The sequence below is a fragment of the Rhinichthys klamathensis genome, unplaced genomic scaffold (genome assembly GCF_029890125.1).
Source record: "Rhinichthys klamathensis goyatoka isolate OS25496 unplaced genomic scaffold, OSU_Roscu_1.1 h1tg000121l_1, whole genome shotgun sequence".
Taxonomy (NCBI): domain Eukaryota; kingdom Metazoa; phylum Chordata; class Actinopteri; order Cypriniformes; family Leuciscidae; genus Rhinichthys; species Rhinichthys klamathensis.
The window spans coordinates 4,901,552-4,926,805 of NW_026606658.1; the positions used below are offsets into that span (position 1 = coordinate 4,901,552).

A 25,254-nucleotide genomic window follows, 5' to 3' on the forward strand; every position below is an offset into this window, starting at 1 on the left:
CCACCACACCACAGAGAAAATGGCCTCTTAGTTTGACAATAACTCCTTCTCTCTGTGCAAACCCCCACCGCAAGCTCTCTAAATCTAGTCCGACCTTTTGGTAGGTGGGATGTTTTCACTCCAGGCTGAGAGAGAGCAGCTGATGTCTGCTCCGAGGATGGAGTTTGGGAGCATGGTTTATGAAACGGGGTCAGGGCTAAGAACAAGGACTCTTGTGTGTTATAAAAACTCTTGCCATTTATCACTGCAGACAATCTCTGGACGGGAAACATAGCATATATATAGCTGCACTGACATCTATTTCATATTTTCCCCCTTTCTTTTGGAAACCTTTTTGAGCCACAGAATACGCAATATACACTCTTAAAAATAACGGTTCTTTAGTGGCAGCTATGGATCCATGAATATCCTTTAACATCAATGTTCAAAAGGTTATTTATAGATCATAAGAATTTTATTTTAAAGGAGAACTCTGGTCAATTTTAACATTGAGCTCATTTTTTTGAACATTTGGAGTGCTGTCAGTACAGACAAAAGTGACAAAAATCGGTGTTGCCTACACCGTGTTATCCTCTTTTTAAAATTCGCACCCTGTTGACTTCAATGGGGCAAGTTCTAAACCTGCTTTTAGCCTCTTAACATCCTTGATTTGTCATTACAAGTGCACAGCCATGTGAGTGGTGTTATTAAGAGTGACCACGGTCAATCTGACTGCAGTAGATGTGAAAGATATCAATAAAAATGATGTTAATTCAGCCAGCTCACATACCTGTATTTACTTCCTGTTTTCGTTCGAAGTCCACAGTAGTCGATTGTCGAGTTCGCGCGCGCGATCATTAGTTATATTAGTCATAGACAGTATAAGAAGTGGACAGAGCCATCTCATTGGAACTCAGTTGAGACAGTTGAAGCCCATTTTTAGCGATTTTTGAGCACTTCCGTTCCTGACGCGCAGACTCAAACCGACTCAAACTAAGCTTGATGACGTGAGCAACCTGTCTGACAGACGTTAATCTTCTAGTAGCTGTGCGTGAAAATTGCCAACGTTAATCTTGCAGAGACGGGGAACTTGAGCAAAGAGTTCTTTGGCGTGAGTGAGCAGGAGTAAGTATTCCGTTGCTTTTATGGACTCATTATCTATGGGCTTCTCTCTTGACGGGACGTCCCCCCGATTGCCTGCGAGCTTCTCCTCCTGTCTGTACGGTAATTTCTGTACAGCGCGACAGAGAGTCGAGTGGTTATGACGCAATCGTTAGCCTATTTTTACTAAATCTGTTTTCTACGGGGCCATAATGTAACATAGAAGGTAATTGAGCCCTTTATACATTGTCGTGTTTCTTTAGAAATAAATAATGGACAAATGGAGTCTTTAAACGCCTCAGATGTAAAGTTATTCGCTGTCAAAGTGACGCCAAAATGAATGGGAGTCAACGGAAATGCTAACGCAAGTGAAGTTCTGCTACAACATGGCGGCACCCGGCCGGCTTCAACTTCCGGTCGATGGATTACCCCCTTGATATTAGTTACCAATGATCGCGCGCGCGAACTCGACAATCGACTACTGTGGACTTCGAACGAAAACAGGAAGTAAATACAGGTATGTGAGCTGGCTGAATTAACATCATTTTTATTGATATCTTTCACATCTACTGCAGTCAGATTGACCGTGGTCACTCTTAATAACACCACTCACATGGCTGTCCACTTGTAATGACACATTAAGGTTGTTAAGAGGCTAAAAGCAGGTTTAGAACTTGCCCCATTGAAGTCAACAGGGTGCGAATTTTAAAAAGAGGATAACACGGTGTAGGCAACACCGATTTTTGTCACTTTTGTCTGTACTGACAGCACTCCAAATGTACAAAAAAATGAGCTCAATGTTAAAATTGACCGGAGTTCTCCTTTAAGAACTACTGAAAGGTTCTTTGAGAACCCAAAATGGTTATTCGGCATCGCTGTGAAACCCCCTATTTGGAACCTTTATTTTTAAGAGTGTGAGGTTAGGGCTTTACAGTAAAGTTCAATTGGTGAACATTAGTTAATGCATTAGATATGGTGAGCTAACAATGAATAACAAAATAGATTCATACTAATTTATAAACATGTTAGTGTTCATTGTTAATTCATGTTCGTTCAAAATACTTTAATACCCTTTGACATGTCAAATGAGTTAGTTTATGTAGAAATTAACATTAATAACAAATGATGGGTACGATGACATAGTTACACTTGTTACTTGTACTTACTTTTGTAGTAACAGTAAATTACGCATAATTACAAGTAACTAACCCCAAACCAAACCCTAACATTAACCCTACAGTATGTATGTTAATTAATATTACCATATTACTCAGTACTCATTTGTGTAATTACATTGTAACAATGCCTCAAAATAAAGTGTAATCAAATGCTGTTGTTCATTGTCAGTTCATTACACCTATGAATTGAACACTAGTATTGTACAGTGTTACCAGTGTAAGAATATAAACTACATAGCCTAAGTAAAAGGAGTTAACATGGACTGGTAAAGCATGGATCTAGCAAATGACAAGGTCAAAGATTTAAATCCTAGTGATCACACATTCTGATAAAATCTCTGAATGCAATGCCGCTTTAGATATATTTCAAATGCTTAAGTATAAAAGCATAAACATGGAAATCAACCATTTTCTTGCAAAGCATCATCATGCATGAGACTGCAGTGTGTTCTTGAGTATGGGAGGGTGCTGTAAGATTGCAAGTAGCGCAATACATGGATTTATGGTTGTTAGCAAGCGGCAGATTTCCTCCTATTGTTATGGGGTGTTGATACTGTCAAGGGAGAGGAGGGAGCGAGAGAGAGGGGGAGTGGGAACTGAGAGGGTGGGGAGAGAGACATACTGGTGAGGATACCGGCTGGTTTGGACAGAGAGAGAGAGAGAGAGAGAGAGAGAGAGAGAGAGAGAGAGAGAGAGAGAGAGAGAGAGAGAGAGAGAGAGAGAGAGAGAGAGAGAGAGAGAGAGAGAGAGAGAGAGAGAGAGAGAGAGAGAGAGAGAGAGAGAGAGAGAGAGAGAGAGAGAGAGAGAGAGAGAGAGAGAGAAGGAAAGAGGGGTGGGGAGTTTCCAGGATTGTTTAAGGCTAGTTTTAAAACTGCCATCCGGAGGAACACTTTCAGTACCTCTGGAAAGCAAGATGGCCCAGACTGTGCCTCTGCTGCTGTTGGCTGTGCTGAACTCTCTGAGCTGCCACAGTGAAGTGAGGGCCAGGGACCCTGATGTGGAGGAAGAGGAGGCTGTTGGGATTGGAGGAAGAACACATCATACGCCTGTCACCTTTGGGATGCCACATGGACATCACAGCATCTCAGTGCCTCCAGCTGGCTCAAAAGAGACTATACATCTACCTGCAAAAAGAGGGTGAGTCAAATGGGCATTTTTAAAACTATAACTATACATAAAATTTTGTGTGAATGGACCTTAGTCAAAATATTTAATTTGACGTCAATTATACAGAGGATATTTGTTTGTTTAATAAGATACTGTCTAAAGGTCTTAGGTCATCTCTTATTTTTCATATAACCCTTGTTTCACACTAGTCAGAAGTCTGGACATGCCTTTTTATGATTAATACTATTACAAATCAAAAAAGTTAAATAAATTAAATGAAAGTAGACATTGTTTAGTGACCAAAAAAACAACAACTATCAACTATCCAAATCAAAGTAGCCAAGAGTCACAACTCTAATCATTCTCTCGGCTTATGAGGTGCATCATGGGATGTTTTTCCTCTTATTGGCTGCTTTTCCTTCTCTATCTGGCCCAACTATTCATTTCATTTCATAAAATAAAAAACTTTTATTTTTATTAAAATATGTTTTAAATTACAAAATAATGGTAGGCTAATGATTGTAATAAAATGTAATAATTAAATGTAATAAGTTACTTTAAAATTTTGTGTTGTAATTCCTTCATACAAATCTTGTTGTCTATAAAACTAATTTTAAGCATTTAAGCATAAACCTTTAAGATCATGGGAAACAAATTCAAGTCAAGTGTGTCCAAACCTTTGACTGGTATATACTTTCTCTGGAATTTATTTATTTGCTAAACGATCAACACTATAATATACAATAGTACAACCCACTGAACAGACTAGACTGTACATGTATCCCACACAGCCTTGTTTTAATATCATATTAAGTCCTTTGCATTCTCCCTCTGTTCTGAGAAAGAAAAAGCGAATGAATTTGCCCGAGAGGCTTAATTACAGTAATCTTACAATGAAGATACAAGTCAGGGCTTCAGTGATCTGGGAAGGTATTATGGAGTGACTGAGTTCCATTGTGATATCCAATATATACATATGTATAGGAGCCGTAGAAGTTAGCCGTCCACTTCTATAGTCAGCTCAGTCTTACACGTGTTAGCTGATATTTCAGCCTTGAAAACACACACAGTAGCTCTCTCCTGATTTCTTGAGGATGAGAGGAATTCGACCGGACTGGGCATGCTCACTACAGCTTAACAGCGAGGCAGAGGACAGGCACCCCTACAGCAGTTTTCAAGGGCATTTGTTTTTAGTCTGGACCAGAACAAAAGAATATGAGAACCAGATGTGTCCAGAAAAGACGAGGAGTGCTAATCAAAAGTGTTTAGGTGTTTAAAGAAAAATAAAAGAGAGATAAAAAGAGGGGTGAAGATGAAAGAAAGGTGGACTGATGAAGGATGTTCAGATGTGGGTACGAGACAGATTAACGATAAAACCATAAAGCGGCAGACAGGGCTAGAATTCAGCCAAACTATGACTGAATCAGTGGCTGAATAGGGGCTGATGTTTTACTGGACAAAGGGTCTATGGTTCAAGGTGTCAAAGAAAGGAAACAGGACAGCCCACTTATATCTAATCTCTTTGTTTCTGAAACCAACACTGAAACGGATGCACAAAGGAAGGTCAGTTGAAAAAGCACAAGCAATGGGCCGTACATACAAGATGTGTTTTTGCATTTAAAAACAACTAACAGAATGGACATGTTATAAAATTTGAACTGTTTTTACCTTGACCCATAATGGCCCATATACCCTTCATATATGGGCCATTCACACAGGATGCATTGTGTCCATCTGTACTCTTTTTTTAAATGTGTATATACACAAACATGCATCTTACAGACATCTTTAACATTTGCAACACACTTAGCAGCTATGCTTCCTTTCAAAGCTGTGAATTTAACTTGTGCACAATATAACAAAATAATAAAACAAAATTGTCACTTTCTGGGAAATTGGCACAAAATATCTGTAATAAAAATGGTAGTTGCTGCAATTGGTGAAGCTACTGAGGCTCTTTTTCATACATTATAAACGACTTGCGCCTCAGAACGTGCATGCAATAAACGCTGTCATGTTATCCTACGTTCGGACACAGATGCCTGGTGTTTGGGAACGCAATCGTGTGAGACAGTTCTGGGACTGGGAGGTAATTATACCCAACCATTTTCATGACTGAGTTTGTCTCAGTCATTTCAGAATGACCAAACCAACATTTAAGATGATATGCAATGAAATTGGAACTGGTTAGTCCAGTTTTTTTTTTTTTTCGGACCACATGATCTGTTGAGCCAAAGTCACATTACTTTTTATTTATTTTTTTGCGCATCAAGGGTTTTATTCAGTAAATGTGTTTCCATTGTATCTTATGTGTATGCCTTCTTACGGATAAACAAACACATCTGCGCAAGTTTGTTTATGCTCATTTTTAGAAGGTATTTCCATCCAGCATTTTTATACAATATCTCAATATTTGCATAAAAATAGGTGGATGGAAACATTGCTAGTGTTGTATTAAAAGGCAGAACAATGCATCACGTGTCCCATAAACACAATATGGATGCAAGAACACATCCCATGTGAACAGTCCCTAAGAAATGCCTCCAAGTAATTTGAAGGGAATAAACTGTGTTTTATAAGCTTTATAAGCTGCATCTTTAAAACAACAGACAGCATAAAGAAAAATAACTGACAGTGGAAATCTTTTATATCAGCTCTTATATTATTCATAATGAGAACAGCACTCTGAACGCCACATTTTTAAACATGCGTTTCAGTATTCGACAGGATGCAACTCCTGTAATATTGCAAACTAGGTCATTTTTGCAGAATACAATTTACTGTAGGCTATGTTTACGAAATACTACACCACAGAAAAACACAGACTTGTCAAAATAAGATTGAGCATGTGTAAACATCGTAATCAATGTGTGCATATCAGATTCTCTCTGATACAACAGAAAGCTAAAAACAAACATAATGAACGAGCCAATAGAACGACATATAAAACCTTTTGCTCTGCGATAATATCTTGCCTTGAGCTTGTTGGGAAGGGTACAACAGGAGGGGTTTAAAAGCATATATCTTCATCAGTCTGTGATTGCATGTATAATCTCTGCTCTCAACTTTCACTTTTCCCTCGTTTTTTTGTTCTGTTTTATCCTTCCAAACGTCCTCTCTCTGGTCAGGAACTGGTGTGCGTATGTAAATCACCGTGTGGTCACCACAGCCGTACTCTGCACAGAGACTCAAACATTGAAATCAGTGAACCCCTGTCCCGATGGAGCTCCTGACTGTCAAATCATCACGTGAGTCACCTCATAAACTCAAACAACCTCAGATCTTACGTTTCTCAAAAATATGCTTTGCTTTATTGTTGATTGATGATGATGGTGATGATGATCAGGTATAGGCAGTCCTCACGGCCTGTGTACAAGCAGAAGCAGACAGCACTCTCTTCTATGCACTGGAGGTGTTGCCCAGGCTATGGAGGACACAACTGCCTGGAAAAAGGCAACATACAATCTCCAGGAAGAGGTCTGGATACAATCCTTTTTACTCAACAAAGCATTTGCATATCTAAAATATGTTAGGAGTATGCATGTTGCTCTTCCGCCAATTTAAAGGAACAAATCAGTTGAGCTGCCCATCCAGTTTTGGTGACTCATCTGTTGCTCCCTCTTTATCTTTCTTTTCCAGACAAACCTCCAGAGGATGAGAAGCATGCTTCAAAGTCTGAGGTTAATGACGATGACAACTTAGGCAAGTTTGTTGTTTTGGGCAAGGCTGGCTTTAACTGGCTTGACCTTTCATACCTTTCCTTTTTCTGCAAGCTTGCTTCTTTAAAACAACCTTTCTGACAAACAGAGGAAATATCTAGCAGGCGCCTGGCTCAGTGAGTGTCCTTCAACAGGAAAGGAGAGTCAGCTGGCACTCGGGATAGCTGTAGAAGCAGTGCCTTATGCCAGCAGGCAAAAGCAACAATCATATTTAAGAAGAATAACAACATCTTAAAGTTGTTTTCCAAATTTCCAAAATGTCCAGTAGGCGAATATTTTGATGGCAGAAATTTTTCCCAGACTGTTGAAAGAAGCCATCCTATGTGCCCTCATGCCTTAAAATTGATCCTGTAAGCCCCTCATCCATCTTGCAGTTTGACAAATCACATTTGAAAGAAGTCTTTGGCACCAGCAAAAGCAGCAGCCATATCACCCTGTAGCCCAAGACTGGTTGCCCACTAAAGCTAAGCAGGGCTGAGCCTGGTTAGTACCTGGATGGGAGACCTTCTGAGAAAACCAGGTTGCTGCTGGAAGAGGTGTTAGTGAGGCCAGCAGGGGGCGCTCACCCTGTGGTCTGTGTGGGTCCTAACGCCCCAGTATAGTGACGGGGACACTATACTGTCAAAGAGCACCGTCCTTCGGATGAGACGTTAAACCGAGGTCCTGACTCTCTGTGGTCATTAAAAATCCCAGGATGTCTTTCGAAAGAGTAGGGGTGTAACCCCGGCATCCTGGCCAAATTTGCCCAGTGGCCTCTGTCCATCATGGCCTCCTAATCATCCCCATGTATATATATACCAATTGGCTTCATCACTCTGTCTCCTCTCCACCAGTAAGCTGGTGTGTGGTGGGCGTTCTGGCGCAATATGGCTGCCGTCGCATCATCCAGGTGGATGCTGCACATTGGTGGTGGTTGAGGAGATTTCCCCTTCTATGTGAAGCGCTTTGAGTGTCCAGAAAAGTGCTATATAAATGTGATGAATTATTATTATTATTATTATTATTTGGCAGTTCTTTAAAATCTAAAGTCATTGGGTCTCATTCATGAAACATTCGTAAATATACGAGAGTGATTTGCGCGTAAAGAGACCTTCCCGAAAACTCATCTCCTGATTCACAAATACTTCGAAAACGTCAGATGCGATAGTGAAATGTGTGTGTGTGTTAAAGTCCCCATGAACCGGAAGTTGCAAACGACTTTTGTCCAGTGTTGTGACGTATTTCCGAGAGAAACGGAATACTAAATGAGGCAAAATGGTGGGCGTGGCTTTTTCCCCAACTAGCACCTGATTGGATCTAGAAAAGTAGGTGTTTTCATTCAGCCTGTCTACTGTCAGTTGGAGGGGCGTGATTACAGATGTTAAGAAGACGCCCAAACCGTGAAACCTACGTCATCAGGCAAGGTCCTCCAACGCTGAGGGGAGGGGAAATTTCAGATTTTGATTAAAGATTACGAAGCCAAAAAAATTTTTTTGTGTGGATTGACTTGCATGGATGAATTGTTCACCACAAAACGATCAATTTAGGCAAACAAAGTAAGTATGGTCAATTTTGAATTCATGGGGACTTTAATGAATTCCAATCAGTCGTAAATGGGACGCGCGTGCACGCTCATTCTCAATTACCATAAATACCGCCCATTAAATCTGACTGACAACTATATATGGGCATCATATTATGACACCAAACGAAGGATTTCAACATGTCTTCTCAAAAGCGAATGAAAAAGAAAAATTTCTCAGATGCAGAAATCGAAGTTTTATTATCAGAAGTTCATTCAAAACACCACATTTTATTTTCAAGCGTAGGCTACATGGCGTATCAGGTCCTAAAAAAAGGAAGCTTGGCACCATATTACAGATGCAGTTAATGGAGTTTCATCTGTTAATCAAACAGTCCCAAAAGTAAAAAGAAAAACCGTATGTAATTACTGTTTATGATATTTTTTTCAAAATGCTGTGTAAATATGTACCCGATTAAGGTGAATTAAAATGCAGCCTTAGTTATTAATGAGCAAAACGTTCGGATGTTAAACTCACTATTTACGCGTGGCTGGGAGCAGGTGTAGATTTCTTTCGTACCAACTAATATTTGGAAAATACCAACATTTGAATGAATCCGAAAATGTACGCCAGAACCTCTTTACTCACGATTTACACAAAAATTCGTTCTGCTCGTGTTTCATGAATGAGACCCATTGTGTTTATGAAAGTCTCATGTGTGCCAAATACTTAAACCTGGTATAATGAAATAGAAAAGGATTATTCTTAGTAAAAATAATATTTAGTTTCATAATATTATGTAATATTGGGTCATTAAATGTAACTTTTGGTGGAGTATTTTAAGCATGTTAAATGCTTAAGGGCTATAATAACCCCTCTAAACTGAGCATATGCGTGGGCCCAATATTTACCCTCAGACTCACAATGTTGTGGTTAACTTATTTCCCACATCCTCCCTCTAAACATTTTTTTTTGTGTATTTTTCTGTAGAAGGTCAAATGGAAACAGACCTATTGGAAGATGCAAGCTGGTCTAACAAACATCTACAGGAGGCTCCCATTCATGGTTCTTCACCAAACCAGAGCCCTGTTGGTAAGACACGGAATCTGTGCCCAGCAAACCTAAGCACACAGGAAAACATTTAGATTGACACATTACAGTATAGGCATACTGTGAGATTTTACCACCCTAAATTTAATGGCATGACTACATAAACAATGACGTCTTCCTCTGGAGGATATCCTCTCTTTCTTATAAACAAACTCCACCGTGACGTAATCACCCAGAGATGTAGGCAGAAGGAAGGAGATTAAGAAAGAAGGGCAAAAAGTAATCACTGAACCACATGAGTCATTGAATAGCTGCTTGAAAGGGGGTTTATATCTTCATATATCTAGCCAATGAGCTCATATTGTTTAAATGCAATAACAGCCTATAAAGGAACATCCATCAAAAATGCAGAAGTTGTACTTATTCAGATATTCAGTAACATAGTGAGATGTGTTTGTGTAGGAGGCTTGTAAGGAAAGGGTTATTCCTGATGAAAACATCATAAAAGCTCATGTAGAGACCATCACATGTCAGGCACATTGATATACTCAAGGGACGAATCAATATGCTGATATAGACAAATATATCTTAATTGCATATTTAATAGGTCACACAAGTAACAAATAGAGTTATTTCACCATTTTCCCTTGTTAATATCTAAAAAATATTATTAATAATAATAATAAAAAAATCAGTATTTCTCCAATATTAGAGGCTTGTTAACGATATTCCAGGTGCCAAAGAACAGATCCCTACCTCTCCGCCTCTGCAATTCCTTGATTCATCAATTCTGCTGTCAATGCATCAGTTAATGTCAACTATGATGAGTCAGCTTCAACCAGTGCTGGAAAGCTTCAATCAAACACTGGAGCATCTGTCCAGTGAGATGGACACACTGTCTCGGGACTTGCAGCAGTTGCGGATGGAACAGGAAGACAGCAGATCCTTCAGCAGAGGTGAAGGTCATAGTGGATCTATTGAGCAGAGACTAGAGTACAGCCATCTTCAGGTCGACCAAATGAAAACCCAACTGGACGCACAGAAAGACCAGATGGAGAGGGCCTTTCAGAGCCAACAAGAACTGCTGAAACACAACCTAACAAAACTGAAGGAAGAGATGGATGATCAGATCAGCCAGAGTCAGGATGCACAGGTCATTAATTCACTCGGACTCCTTAAGTGACTACTAAATCTTAACAAATCAAAACAGTGCATAAATAATTTTGTGTTATTCCAACAGGTGAATCTCCATTCTCTAACTAAATTGGTTGAGGAGGTGAGACTTGGCCAAAAAAGGCTGGAACGGGCACTGCAGAGAGAGCACGCTGAGTTTGTCAATCAAAGTGGAGGCCAGCCAACACAGGCGTCAGGAGTGTGGGAGGCCATCACTCGGCTAGATGAGAAGGCACAACGTAACTCTGTGCAGCTCAGCAGCTTGTCTGACACTTTAAAAGATTCTGCTAGAAAGATCAATGATCTGCAGAGAGACCTATTGATCCTGGGACAGAGCCTAGGGGAGGTCAAACAACGCACTGAGGTCCACTTTGTGGAGACAGGTCTGGAGGTGGAGGCTACTCGCGTAAGGGTGCTCAACAGCATTGGGGAACTTACAGCTAACGTAAGTGCACAAGAGGGCCAGTTGAGAGAAATTGAGCTTGACCTGGACAACATCTATCATCAACTACAAAGAAATGATTCGGTAATTGCAGAGCAGGTCTGTAGCTGCAAATCTATGGGAAGTTCACTAGCTAGGTTGGAGCTGGAGGTGGCTAACGTGACACATTTAACAAGACAGAACCGACTTGCACTTGAGGAGGCAAATCTAGAAAGGAATCAGGCCACTCAAATGGAGGATCTTCATCAGGGCCTGCTGAATATGAAGGAATCATTGGCATTTGAGCAGAGCAAAAGCAGGAGTCTTCATGACAGTATTTCCCAGCTACAGGCTTCACTCCTGGACAGCCAGCAAGAGATACAAGGCCTGAGAGAGCGGGACGAGGACAAGTCGGCTGAAATTCGAGGCCTATCAGCCACCTTCTCTTCCCTCCTGAATGATGCTGTACGCCACTCTGAAGTCCTGGAAGTGCTACTCGGAGAAGAGGTCTTGGAATTCACACGCTGGTCACATAGCCAAAAGAAAGAGCTCAGTATCCCAGATCTTTTACAGAGAATGCATGTGATGCAGCAAAAGATTGAGACACATGATAGGAGTCTGAATTCTATTCGGAGAAAGCATCCTGACGGAGATGAGATGAATAGCGATGACCCGGTGGCATACTCAGAGGGGACCGCCACAAAGAACCAGGTGAAGGGCACTGAAAGTTACCAGTCCTCATTAGACCCTTTGACTGGAGAGGAGGATGTGGATTACTCGGTCAGTGACTTCTGGAGTCTAGGAAAAGAGGTGGAGCAATTAGCAGGTAGAATAACCATGTTGGAAGAGCGCTGTGGCAACTGTACTGAGCCCCCTGGTGGCTCTGTTGTGGAACTGCAGGCAGATATAGCATACCTACGTCAGAGCCTAGAGGATCATTTGGGAATGTTTCAAAAACTGTTCAGTAATACAGAAGAACTAGCCAGCTCGACCAGAAGCCTGAACCTATATGAAGTTTGGAGGCTGGTGAGAAAGAAAGAAGAAAAGAAAAGGAGGGGGCACAAAAAGCAAGAAGACCAGGAGAAAAGAGAAGAAAAGTCTTCCAGTGAGCGACGCAAAAGATACAGTGAAACAGGTAAGAGATCTTATTAATACAGTTTTTTTTTCATTTTCCATTAGTTTTAAACATGAATGAAGAAGATATTTGGTACTGAAAGGCCTGCGTAGTGCACACACAACAACACTGCCTCTAAATGGACAACACTAAAACTACATCATGACAAAGCAGTTTTTCTGTTACTTAAAAGTATAAATTTTTACCTAAACAAATCATCAAAATAACTTTATCTCTTTAGAAAATGCTCGGTTACCACATCCCCCCGTGGTGTTCATCACAAGCCTGGACTACAGAATAGGGCCAAATGGGGAGCTCGCATCAAAAAATGTTGCTGTGAACTACGGTGGTACTTTTAATCCTACATCAGGGGTGTTCCAGGCCCCTGAGACGGGACTCTATCTCTTTTTGGTGACCTTAGACTTTGAGAGAGGCCTTTCATTGGCTGTACTGAAGCGCAGTGGAGTTACAGTGGCGTCCCTCAGACAGGAACAAGGGGAAAAGAGGGGACCAGTGAGCCGAGCCTCTCTGCTGGAGCTTCGGCGAGGGGAGGCGGTTACATTAGAATTGATGCATGGATCATTACGAAAAGCGCAGCCTGGGGATAACAAACTGTCTGGACTATTGCTCTTCATTACAGAGCACAAGGACATGCTGTGAAAAGAACTGGGTGAGCGACAAAGGCATGGGAGTATACATTCAAGTCTGACGCACTGTGCGTCACTGCCAGACATGCTGTAATTTGTATGCATGCATCCTCTTCTTGAAGGTGCAAAAATACTTGTTTAAATATTATGTTTTGTAATTGGTTCTGGAATATTACTGAAAAAAACAGGTAAGAAATAAGGGGAAGACAGTTATATACCAGAACAATTTAGATACCACCAGACCTTCTGTTGGTCTTCAAAATGTGGAGGATCTAATAATAAGGCATAGTATGGGAACCAGTTACTATGAGGCGATATGAATAAACAAAAGGTACCAATAGTGAGGGTAATTCTGTACATCCAAAAATTCATGCATTCAAATGATCACATTCAATGCAAATGTCAATCAAGAAGGAGGAAAAAAACATGACTGTGTACTAAAATAAGGTAATTTACTTAAAAATGGATACATTGTGACTAATTCTGTGTACAGAACAGCTTTTCTTGGTAAACATAAGGCATCTCTCTTAAAACCAGATACTGTGCACAATACAGTTAAAAAAAGGTTCATATTATTCAGGCCACATATTTCCTTACACATTAAACAATTAGGACAAAAAAAATTGTGTCATTTATCTAGACAGATAAGCTTAAATCAGTTCAAATGTGATTTAACAGGTTAACTTGTATGATTGTAATGGACAGAATAGGCTTGAGCACAAAGCTGCAGCCCGAACAATGAGAAAAGACACGCATAAGCAATGTGAGATCTGAATCTTCAATGCAAAAGTTTTTGTACCAGTCTCTCTCCTTCCTTGTACCTTTGTAGAAATGCAGATGTGGAATGAGATCTTCATTAATTATATTTCCCAGACAGCTATTAATCACTGTTATAAATACACCCCCATGATATAACCTGATCTTCAAGAAATGGCCAACTTGTTTTAGAGGCCCTGGTTTTGACGTTAAACCTGAATTCCCCACAAGTGCTAATAATGCATTGCATGATTCAAATTATTGACTAAGCTCTTTTGCAAAAAAAAAAAAAAAAAAAAAAATGTGTTCACATAATCTCATAAGTTATGGGGGGAAAAAAATGTTCATGTATATGAAAGGTGAACTTAAGTCGCCTGTCCTGACTTTTGAGTAAATTATAGATAAAGGTCTAGTTTTACACATTAGAACTATGACAAATGATAATTCACACCCACACTTTCATAGGAAGTCATTAAATGTAGAATTTCATTTTAAAGTCATAAATTTACTATTACTAGTATTTGTAAGGTTGAGCTGCTCAGTAAAAACATTGAGAATGTCATTTGCAAGAACAGTGTTAATAGTCCTGCAAGTAAAAGTATCTTACCACAATAATTCATACTACATGACATGACATGAATAAATAGCACATGCATTTACATTATTCAATCACATTAGACATTTATGAGTCATATGATTTCCAAGCGTCACAACATTAGATTCGAGGCAAAACAGTTCAAATGAGGCATTGAAAACAGCAATCCAATCTGACACTGAAAAAATTCAGATGTGATATACTGAGGTTGACTTGAAGGCTATAGGATAAAACAAAACAACGGTTATGAGGCATTCAGGAGCAGTAGGCATCCATTTGCACCGACACGTCTGCGATGAGGCAGATCAGATCTGCCATTCTGGGTGATTGAAAGTCACCATATCTTCTAGATTGAATAGATTTTTTTTTATGGCTGCAGTGTTGGCAATATTTGACTGGTGGTACTTCAATTCTTCATGCCAGAGCTGGAGTTATGATCACATTACTCATTATACCTGAACCTTCTATTTATAACAACAAATCCATTCCAGGTCTTTGCAAAAGTAAAAACCCTATCGCTAACACCCAGTTTTGTATTTGAACATCTAATGGACAGATTCTTAGAAAGGAAAGCAGTCGAAGGAATAATTCTTCAAAAAGGCTATTAATTAAAATATTAATATATAGTTAACGGGACATTTTCTTTTATACATATATATGACAATATGGGTCATTTGAATTAAATAGGGCACGGTGGCCACAACTGCACATGGTCCAAATGCAGAGTGACCATTTTGACACTAGCCATACTGGAGCACATCCCAAGCATATGGCTGGTTCGGTCCAAATATCACCCCAAATATGTCCACCTCTCAAGTCAGTCAATAACAGAGCCTCAAGCCTTCTCCCAAATGGCTCCATTACTGTGCTCCCATGGCAAATGGTGCCACCTTGCCACTCCTCCATACAAATGTATTGTATTACACAGCTTTCACAGAAAGCACCATATGCTCTTCAATTCTCTCCCAGTATATAAGAGTGTCTGAAGAAGGAAAAATGGTGGCGATGGGGATGGTGTGAGTACTGATGCCTGTTGAACAGTTGTCCTTACTTCCTCGTGGATGCGTTATGGCACATACTGTCCAGCAGAGGGTGCTACATGACACTAAGAGCATAACTGCAACGGGACGAGGAATTACAGCCAGACAGGGAGGCAAATGTTCTGCTCAGCAGCGCTCCCACAGGTCTGTCTAGGAATTGAGGCAATAGTTCATAAATTGAGCATAAACATCTCCATGATATATCTCAGACTGGCATATGGAGGGAAAACTGATCATATTTTGATATCCTGTGATTCCACCATTTTGGCAAGTGTTTTCTTGACTCGAAGAGCAGTGAGGCGAGAGGATGGGTTGTGGGCCCAGCACTCAGACATAAGCTTTAGCATGGCCCGTAAGCACTGTGTGGAGATGGAGACAAGAGACCAGTTGTTTTAGGGTTGTATTACACAACTATTAAATGGTTACAATGCAGTGATATTTAAAGACCCCATAAAATCAAAAGTTCTGTGGCTTTTAGCATCCATCTGTTAGCAATGAGATCAACTATACTCTTAAATGTTGACGCAATGACTTCTTATAAGCACATTTGCAATTTACAGTTATCAAAAATTAAATGGTTACAAAAGATTTCTATTTTAAATAAATGCTTGAACTGTTTGAACTTTCTATTCATCGAAGAACCCTGAAAAAAATGCATCACAGTTTCCACCAAAATATTAAACAGAGCAACTTTTTTCAACATTGACAATAATACGAATTTTCCCTTGAGCACCAAGAATGATTTCTGAAGGATCATGTAACACTTTAGACTAGAGTAATGATGCTGAAAATTCAGCTTTGCCTAAGATATAAATTACGTTTTTAAATATAATATATGATAGAAAACAGTTATTTTAAATTGTAATACTTAATGTTACTGTACTTTGGATTAAAGAAAATACCTAATTAAACATTAAATAAATAATTGTTGGATAGCAGTCTTGCTGAGCATAAGAGACTTCTTTCAAAAACATTAAAAAATCTTACAGATCCCAAACTTTTAAACAGTAGTGTATATGTCAACACAAGATCGATACAAATTAGTATCTGAGCAGTGTTGAACTGATCTGCAGTGCTTGATCTTACCTCGTCACTGTTCCAGCGATTAGACACCACTGGCCGCATGCCTTTAACACATATCACTTCCCTCATGTCCTCATAGGACGGTTCTGAAGGTACCATGTCCCAGTATGGCAACTGATACTCCTCAACAATTCCTGCACATAAAAGAAAATCCATCACATATTTATAAAGGAGAAACAAACATACTTTGAAAAGTCTGTTTACATTATTTTAACCTCAAACACTCTAACACATGCAGGCCATACCTCCTGTCACGCATCTGCGGGCCATCTCCCAAACAATGAGACCGTAGCTGTAAATATCAGCCATTATGTACGCTTGGAATTGGTTCTTATTTAGGGTCTCATCCAGGACCTCTGGTGCCATGTACCGCCGTGTTCCCATCCTTGTGCTCAGAGGGACATCCACCTCATTGGTGTCACTAAAATAAAAGCAAAACAAGTGTTCAAACTACTGCAAACAACTGCATACTAGCTGTAAATTAAGTATGCTTCTATGATACTTTTTAGTCATTGCCAGTGTGCCAGGACATTTATTTGCATGCATGTTTGAGTACCGTAAAACTTCAAATAGTAGCCCGGGCTTTTATTTTCCCAAATCGTCGAACTGCACCGGCTTGTATTTGAGACAGGCGTCTATATGAGACAGGCCTTTATAATTTAGTGTTGAGATGTTGTTCATTGAGTGTATACTGTATAGGCCTGTCTCTAATCTCTAAAAATCTCCAAATGCTCCACGTGAAACTGCGGTCTTCCGACCTTTTACTATCCCGTCAATTGATTTTGATTAATATGCGCGAGGGAGAGCGAGCAAGACAGCGCTCGTGTTGTTTGAAGACGTGAGAGTGCGCGCGCGCGGCCGGAGCGCTCTCTCTCTCTGCTCGTTACGCGCCCTGTCAGGCGCAGCAGTCATTCTACATCACTCACCGATCAAAAAAGGCTTTGGAGGGACGAAAATTTGCTTTGGCCGCCGCCAAAAAGCGGACGATCTGACGGTTTTAGAGGATTAAATACAACCCGAAAGTAAAAAACAGACCCGGCCTCTATTTGAGACCGGCCTTTATTTACCCAAACCTGCAGCCACACCTGGCGTGTAAAAGAGACAGGCGTCTATTTGGGACTCGGCTATTATTTGAAGTTTTACGGTATGTGTTGTTAGAGTGTCTTCACCTGTTGTATTTCACAGCCAGGCCCAGATCAGCAATGCAGCAGGTGCCATTCTTCTTTATGAGGATGTTTTTGCTCTTTAGGTCTCTGTGAGCGATGGCAGGTTTGCCCTGTGTGCCGTAGATCTCTGTGTGGAGGTGGCACAGGCCACAGGCTGCAGAGTAGGCCAGCCTCAGCAGAGCCTGTGTGTCCAGGGTGGTGTATTTCAGATAGTCATAGAGAGAGCCGTTCTCATGGTAGTCCGTGATGAGGAAAAGCTGAGTGAATGCCCCCGTGCCCTTAATATCTGCAGCTATAAAGCCTGGAGCAAGTCCAGAAGAAAGAGTGTGAATGTTAAAGGGTTAGTTCACACAAAAATGAAATTTCTATCAGAAAGCTCTCGGATTTCATCAAAAATAATTTAATTTGTGTTCCGAAGATGAACAAAGGCCTTTCGGGTTTGGAAAGACATGAGGGTGAGCAATTAATGACAGAATTTATATTTTTGGGTGAAATAACTTTTTTCAAATATGCTAGGTTTATATCAGTGCACAAAACTACAATTTGTGAAAAATATTAATCTACCTTAAACCAGCAAAATGTTTCATCGTCCCTTCATATTAAAATATAAATGCAATATACATGTATTTGACTCTGTACATTGATAATGATTATTATACTGGTTTTGCAATGGAAGTATCATATCAAATTATTAAAATGCAATGCTCACATACAATATGTACTGGAGTCACTACTATGTGTTTTTTGATGGAACATACCGAGTATATTCTCGTGTCTCATGAGCACAGTTTGGTAAATCTCGGTCTCTCTGAACCAACTGGCCTCTTCACGGGTAAAGAACACTTTCACCGCCACCTTTTCTCCTCTCCAGCGACCGAGCCACACTTCTCCATACCTACCCTTTCCGATTTGACGTACCATCTGAATTTGTTTAGCGATGGTGCGCTGGACCTGTGAATCGAGAGAATTGGGCAATTCAACTCAAAATATTTAATGGTTCATAACTACAAACATTTATATTGACTCAAGAAATTTCCATGACCTTTCGCAAACTTATTTAAAACGGTGTTAATTTACATAACCGTAAATCAGAGTTTTAAAAATCTCTGTTTCAATTCTTTTTTTGAAAAACATGTTCAGAAACGGTGCCTCACCAGCAGGGGGAGCCCTGAACCAGAGCCAGTGCTTGACTGACTAATAAGATCTTTGAGAGACTCTCCTACTGGGATGAAGGCCTCATCCTGCTCCAGATCTCTTTGGTACCGCCTCCGTCCCGTCTGTAGCTTATACCTGATCAAACAGCCACACAGAGTATATAATCACCTTCAACACAATGTTACATCACAGAAGCTGTTTCACAAAGGGATCAGTAACTTATTACTAAGAGCAACAGCATTTATATCCATGCATTTAGATCAAGCGCAAAAGGTGCTAAATTCCCTTGACTATCTTAAACAGGTGTGTCTGTGCCAGTGTTATCAGTATGCTGGTCAATAATTGCCAGACTGTAGTGCATATTTCATTCATTTTAGCTGGATAAACATGTCGTAATGAAATTAAAGTCTCACCTGTAGTAACACACCACAGTTATGACCACCAAAGTGAAGCAACACACTGTCACGGAGATCAGAAATGCCAGCAAGTGGGCGTTCCATAACTGAGGCTCTGGATTACAATGAGATCACAGACAACAGTTTTCATCACTGATAATAAGAAATGTTTCTTCAACACCAAATCAGCATATTACAATCATTTCTGAAGGATTTCTGTGACACTGAAGACTTAAGTAATGGCTGCTGAAAATTCAGCTTGGCAATCTCAGGAATTGCATTTTAAAACATTAAAATGAAAAACAGTTATTTAAAATTGTAATATTACAATATTACTGTTTTTACTGTATTTTTGAATGGAAGTGTATATACACACACACACATATTTATTATTTTTAGGTTCTTAAGGGACGTTCCACTTACTTCCTGGAATAGGAGGTGGAAGTGTGGGCTGAAGGTCTCTATTACAGAAATCTGTGGAACAGCACTCAATGGTCCGTCTGGGCTGAGCATTAGGAGAGTCCTGGACAACAATAACCACATTCAGTCATTCATAATGCCTCAGCACTTAAACATCTATTCTTCACTCTCCCATTATGTATTACCTTGCACTGGAAGTGGGAGCCCTCGTACTTCATGCAGCCGGAGGTGAGGATAGCCTCGCCGTGCTCATCCTCCTCTACGATAGCAAAACACTGGCCGTTCGTCCTGTGTAAACACACAAAGACCATTTAATCATAGTGTTTGTGATTTAGATGAGCAGTGGCTGTTGTGAGCAGTAGGTAAAGCACATGGTGTACTCACTCGCAGGTGTTGTTTGTGGCATCTTCGGGGCAGTGGATCGAGCAATAGCAGCTAAGGAAGCGGGCAGCATCCTCGGGGGCCACGGTGGAACCGTCCCCAGTCTGGGGTCTCTTTGGATCCGATCCGGGCTTGACCCCAGTGCCGTGAAGCATGTAATCTGGGTTCTGCCCACCTAGAACGGTTGAAATAGGGGAAATCAGATTTTTAGACAACCTAGAATGTGTCTCTAATAGCTTCATCATTATAGCTCAATATTTACACAAACATTGAGTCACATCAACCATATTATTAATGTCACTATGAAATCAAAATAGACAATCCTTTTTTAAGGAATATTGTACAATTATAAAATGTAGGTTTCTGTTTGTGACCAGTTCAAGGTACGTGCTGCAATAATCATGCCTTGAATCTGTTGATGGTATGTCATATTTGTATGTCTCAAAATGTCAATTTCTATCCACTAAACTTGCCAGAAGTCATGGTTTAAGCGGTTATTTAAAAAAATATATATTCCGGAGGTGCAGCTTTTCCACATATACATTTGTTTTTCATGTGCAAAAAAAACTTTTTTTAAATAAGTGAACCTAAAGGAACACATGAACCCTTTTAAAATACATGTCCCCTCGCAATCTTTAAATCAGAATTATATTTCCCTCCTTGCAGTGACATCTCTTCTCTGATGATGTGTAAGAAAGGGGGGAAGGAAATCCCAGCCACAAGGACACAAATCCCCTGTTATTCTCTTCGGTCTCTGCTGAATTATACTGCAGGGAATCTAGGGATCTTAGATAAATAGGTGGGAGTGAGGAAAACAGATCACCATAGACTGAGTAAAAGAGGGAGATAAGGATTTAAAACGGGGACAAAGAGAGAGAGAAACGGAGATTTCTCTGTGCTGTAACCTGATCCGTCTGAGTGTGTGAGCATTTGTCGCAGACAGACAGAGTGCATATTGCCTCAGGCACAAAGACTCATGTGTTTGGTAAGTATTGCTGTGGGTGCTTCCTCTTAGAGCCCTGCTGCTTGTTCTGCAGGTCTGGGCAGGCCTAAACCCAGTCAAAATAAGCCCACACTAAAACAGGCATGCTGCTGTTTAGTAAAACACCACATTCCACACCTAGGATCTCATTACTAGAGCTTTGCTTCAGACCCATCCCACATCTTAGACTCCTTTAGACTTGCCCTACATCTCTATCTCTAAAAATTAACATAAATATTAGATAAATGGCCAGGAGATACAAATGCAAACAAGTATAAATGGCAAACTCCATCCAGTAGGCAGATCTTACCTGCTATCAGCAAAGTTACACGACAGCAACACCTCCAGCCTTATCGGCAGGGGTGGAGACCACTAAAGTGATATACAGTCTGATAACACAGAAGCGTGGAGCCAGGACGCTTTTAAACCCTGAGAGCTGATATCAGCTGGGGGAATGAAGAGGACGTGGCACAATAATATCGGAGGAAGAGAATAAACAAACCGCTGGTTAAACATCTACAGGAGAATCACGCAATTCAGTGAATCACAATTCATAAATTCATTGTTCCTGATCAGATGTTGCTTCAATACATGTCTACACTCATATTCAGTGCAATCAATGAAGAAGCAGGTCATGTCAATAATCAGAAACTCCTAAATCTGTATTTTAAGTGCAGTCACAGCTGCATCTACGTGGACAGAAGCAATATGGAAATATGGACTATATCTGTGACAGAGAAAGTGCATAAAGGGCAGAACAGAATGGCAGAAAGTAGTGGGGTGAATCTCATGAATAAATGTACAGATCATATTACACTCCAAAATCAAACAACACACACACACACGATTTTGGATACAAATAAAATTAAAGGATTAGTTCACCTCAAAATGAAAATTTCCTGATAATTTACTCACCCCAAGTTCTCTCTTCAGTGGAAAAGAAATTAGTTTCAAAGGGCTATGAAGTGCTTCAAACGGCTCTGCACGTTCCCAGCTGAGGAATAGGGTCTTATCTAGTGAAATGATCGGTCATTTAAAAAAAAAAAAAAAAAAAATATATACTTTTTAAACACAATTGTTCGTCTTGTGCTGGTCGGCGACGGGCCAGGCATTACGTCATCACGTTGGAAACGTCACGATTTTTTTTTTTTTTTGAGTAATAATAATAATAATAAATTAAAACAAAGATGTCAGACGATTTTGAAGTTGGAGGAGAAAACGGGAGAAAATGAGCTGGAATTTTTCGGTCTTCCCTGCCTTTTTGAACCGGAGTACACAGACAAAACTTAGATAGATGACGTGACGCGTGACGTATCCAACGCGTCGCAGACCAGCACAAGACGAACAATTGTGGTTAAAAAGTACATAAATGTTGTTTTTTTAGAAAATGAATGATCATTTCACTAGATAAGACCCTATTCCTCAGCTGGGAACGTGCAGAGCCGTTTGAAGCACTTCATAGCCCTTTGAAACTGCATTGATTTGGACTTCAACATGTTGGTTGCAATTGAAGTCCATTGTGTGGAGAAAAATCCTGAAATGTTTTCCTCAAAAAACTTAATTTCTTTTCCACTGAAGAAAGAAAGACATGAACATCTTGGATGGCATTTGGGTGAGTAAATTATCAGGAAATTTTCATTTTGAGGTGAACTAATCCTTTAAGCCTTTTTGGACCTTTGAGACATTTTAATTTCCCACACAATTTCTCATCACCTTAATTTCAGTAATTTTAGTAACGCTTTAAATAATTTATTCATCTTAATGTTAATTTAAACATTTACTAATAAATTATTTAAGTCAAAAGGACCTGAGCTAATATGAACTAACAATGGACATTTTGTTTTTAATGAAATAACGTTAACAAACATTAAAAATACCAAACGTATTGCTTATTGTTAAATATATTCATATATTATAATACATGAAGTATATTTTATATAATTAATGGTTATTAAAAATCTTAATGGTCCTAAATGCAGGCTTTATTTCCTTACAGCACTTTGTAATTTCTTTCATTTTGATCGCAGGCTGAAATATGACCTGGGCATGTTTCATCATGAGATTCACCCAGGGACTAGAAATGATCTGAACGGAAAAACATCATGCTCAGGCCAGGAATGAAAGTGTGCTTGACAAAGCAGTGGCTATAATCAGTTTTATTGAGAGGGATCCTGGAACAGATGTGTCGAACACGATAAGATGTTACTCAACACCAAGTCAATTTGTGGAACATTGCTTACAAAAGAACGTGTCATGAAACATTATGTTGAATGGCCTGAAGGTGAAATGGTGAGAAGTGGGATTAGAAGGGAAAGTGAAAGACCAGATTAGGAACACAAGAGACAGGATTATAGTGTGTAAATATGAGGTTGAAGACCGGGTCGAGTGGCACGAGCTCTGGAGACTGATCAAACACTCTTGAGTCCGCTCTAGTGTGTCCTTTCTTTCTCTTTTCATGTAATACTTGTCTCCTGGTGTATGAGTCAGTCCATTCATAAGCTGCTTTCCTGCAATAGCCAGCGATATAAATCTTCTGTTTATGTGTCACAGTTCAATTTTTGCAGATGAGAAATGTTTATTTGAAGCCATGAAGTTGTCCCATGGCCCCCTCCATTTGTGCAAAATGCAAAACGCCCGGCTAAAGCTTTTGATGTAATATCTTTGATCACTTCACAGTTTAGTCCAGGCGCCGATGCTGTCACACAGGGCCCAGTGTGATAATGGAGGTGGAAACCGGTAACATAAACATGGTGGAATAGAGACAGGAAAAAGAAAGAAAGAAAATATTGCTCTGAAATCCCTGCTCTCAGCGAGAGGCCGGTAAATTGAAGAAATGCACATGGTGTAGTCAGAAACACAGGCTGCTTTTAAGAGCGACTGTAAAAGGCAGGCTAATCTGTTATGATGTGTTGAGCCCTACACGTCCTAACAGCTACAATGCGCAGATAAGCGCGAGCTAAATTCCCGCAACCACAACAGCGGCACACAAACAACCGCAGGGCTCAGGAATGTTATCTGAGCTGAAACACATAAAACAGGTTTTGAGCCAGAAGGTTTACTAAATCAGAGCAGATGGGACTTGTTGCGCTATCTCCTCTGAAGTACCTCTGAGGCACCAAGTGATTCATTGACATTATGAAGCCACTGAATACATTTGCTCTCTTTCCCCCTCTCTGCGTTTTTCCTTGGCTTGGAGAAAAGAATCTACAGAGTATCGCCGTGCTCCTACATGTGTGCTTGATTGTGGCTCGCCGTCACCGTGGAGTCTGAGGTCTGGCAGTACTCAGGCAGTAATGAGTCCTGCTGACCGCATTCTCCCAGCCTGTAGGCAGCTCAGCTCAGACTCCAGCGCCAGCCTCTTTAAGAGACACTTCGGCTCCATTTTCCATACAGTTGGCCCAAACATATACACAGGACTCTACAGTTACATGTCTAATCAGTGTAGGTGCTGTGGAGCACGCTCATGAGCCACAAGCAACAGGTGAAGCCAATCAGAAATCTCACAGTGTAGATGGGTAAAGCAGCTAGTAGTTTATCACAGTGGCCCCAAACGCATTTGTACACTTAATGCCTACTACAGACAGTGCGATTTCAGCAAGATCATTACTAAATCACAATGTACGACATGAATCTAATAAACTTGAGTGCGTCATGTATGTAGACTGTACAATGATGACACCTAATGAATCGTAGGCTACGGCACAAGTTAGTATAGAAGATTAAAGCATCATCAGCATGTGCTAGTGGTAAACAAACAGAGCAAGATGAATAGCATTTTGGCAATTGTGGTTTTTATGTGCGCTGAAAAAGAGGACTTCGCAAAAGAGGAGAGTATGGACGCGGTCATGGCTAGGTAAATGAGGCCAACTTGGCATGCCAATTTTACAAATGGATCTTGATGTAAGTTTTAGCTCCATGTCTTGTTGATCAATCCGTCATTTCATGTAGCATTTTTATTTGCTAGACAGTTAACGTAGGTTGTAGCACTAAACACTGTAAGATGATTATGCTAAATTTCTGACACAGGCATTTAATTTATCGCAGGCTATCTTTGGTCGCAAGACCGTGACAACGGCCGTATATGAACCTCTCTCACGGTACGATGTAGGACCACCGTTTAGGAGCCACGATCACAGAAGTCACTACAATTGGTCATCTTTTGTCTAGGAAAACCGTAAAATCATACAATTTGTTCCAGGCATAAGTCACACTTAAAAAGGTCTGAATGCCATTGCATGAAATATTAAACCAAGTGGCAAGTACAAAAAAGATGCTTACACAAACTAACTT

The 25,254-nt window shown here is 40.2% G+C and overlaps 2 protein-coding genes across 2 annotated transcripts in view; one reads left to right on the forward strand and one right to left on the reverse strand.

Moving 5' to 3' along the window:
• Window positions 1-3,063: 3,063 nt before the first annotated feature.
• On the forward strand, window positions 3,064-13,331 carry mmrn2b (multimerin 2b; the record flags this gene model as incomplete). The annotated part of the gene is made up of 8 exons (XM_056255371.1): window positions 3,064-3,395; window positions 6,494-6,613; window positions 6,712-6,842; window positions 7,005-7,133; window positions 9,580-9,678; window positions 10,371-10,789; window positions 10,877-12,365; window positions 12,586-13,331. Coding segments are annotated over 8 exons (3,138 nt in total), but the record flags the coding sequence as incomplete, so codon positions are not given.
• Window positions 13,332-15,040: 1,709 nt separating this feature from the next.
• bmpr1ab (bone morphogenetic protein receptor, type IAb) overlaps window positions 15,041-25,254 on the reverse strand; it is a 40,537-nt gene continuing 30,323 nt past the window's right edge. The window contains exons 4-13 of the mRNA XM_056255627.1: window positions 19,986-20,157; window positions 19,787-19,889; window positions 19,605-19,704; window positions 19,200-19,296; window positions 18,786-18,921; window positions 18,390-18,582; window positions 17,635-17,932; window positions 16,711-16,886; window positions 16,469-16,599; window positions 15,041-15,741 (exon numbers count right to left, since the gene is read on the reverse strand). Coding sequence (XP_056111602.1) covers window positions 15,616-15,741; window positions 16,469-16,599; window positions 16,711-16,886; window positions 17,635-17,932; window positions 18,390-18,582; window positions 18,786-18,921; window positions 19,200-19,296; window positions 19,605-19,704; window positions 19,787-19,889; window positions 19,986-20,157 — 1,532 coding nt within the window. The 3' untranslated portion in view covers window positions 15,041-15,615. The remainder of the gene's footprint in view (window positions 15,742-16,468; window positions 16,600-16,710; window positions 16,887-17,634; window positions 17,933-18,389; window positions 18,583-18,785; window positions 18,922-19,199; window positions 19,297-19,604; window positions 19,705-19,786; window positions 19,890-19,985; window positions 20,158-25,254) is intronic.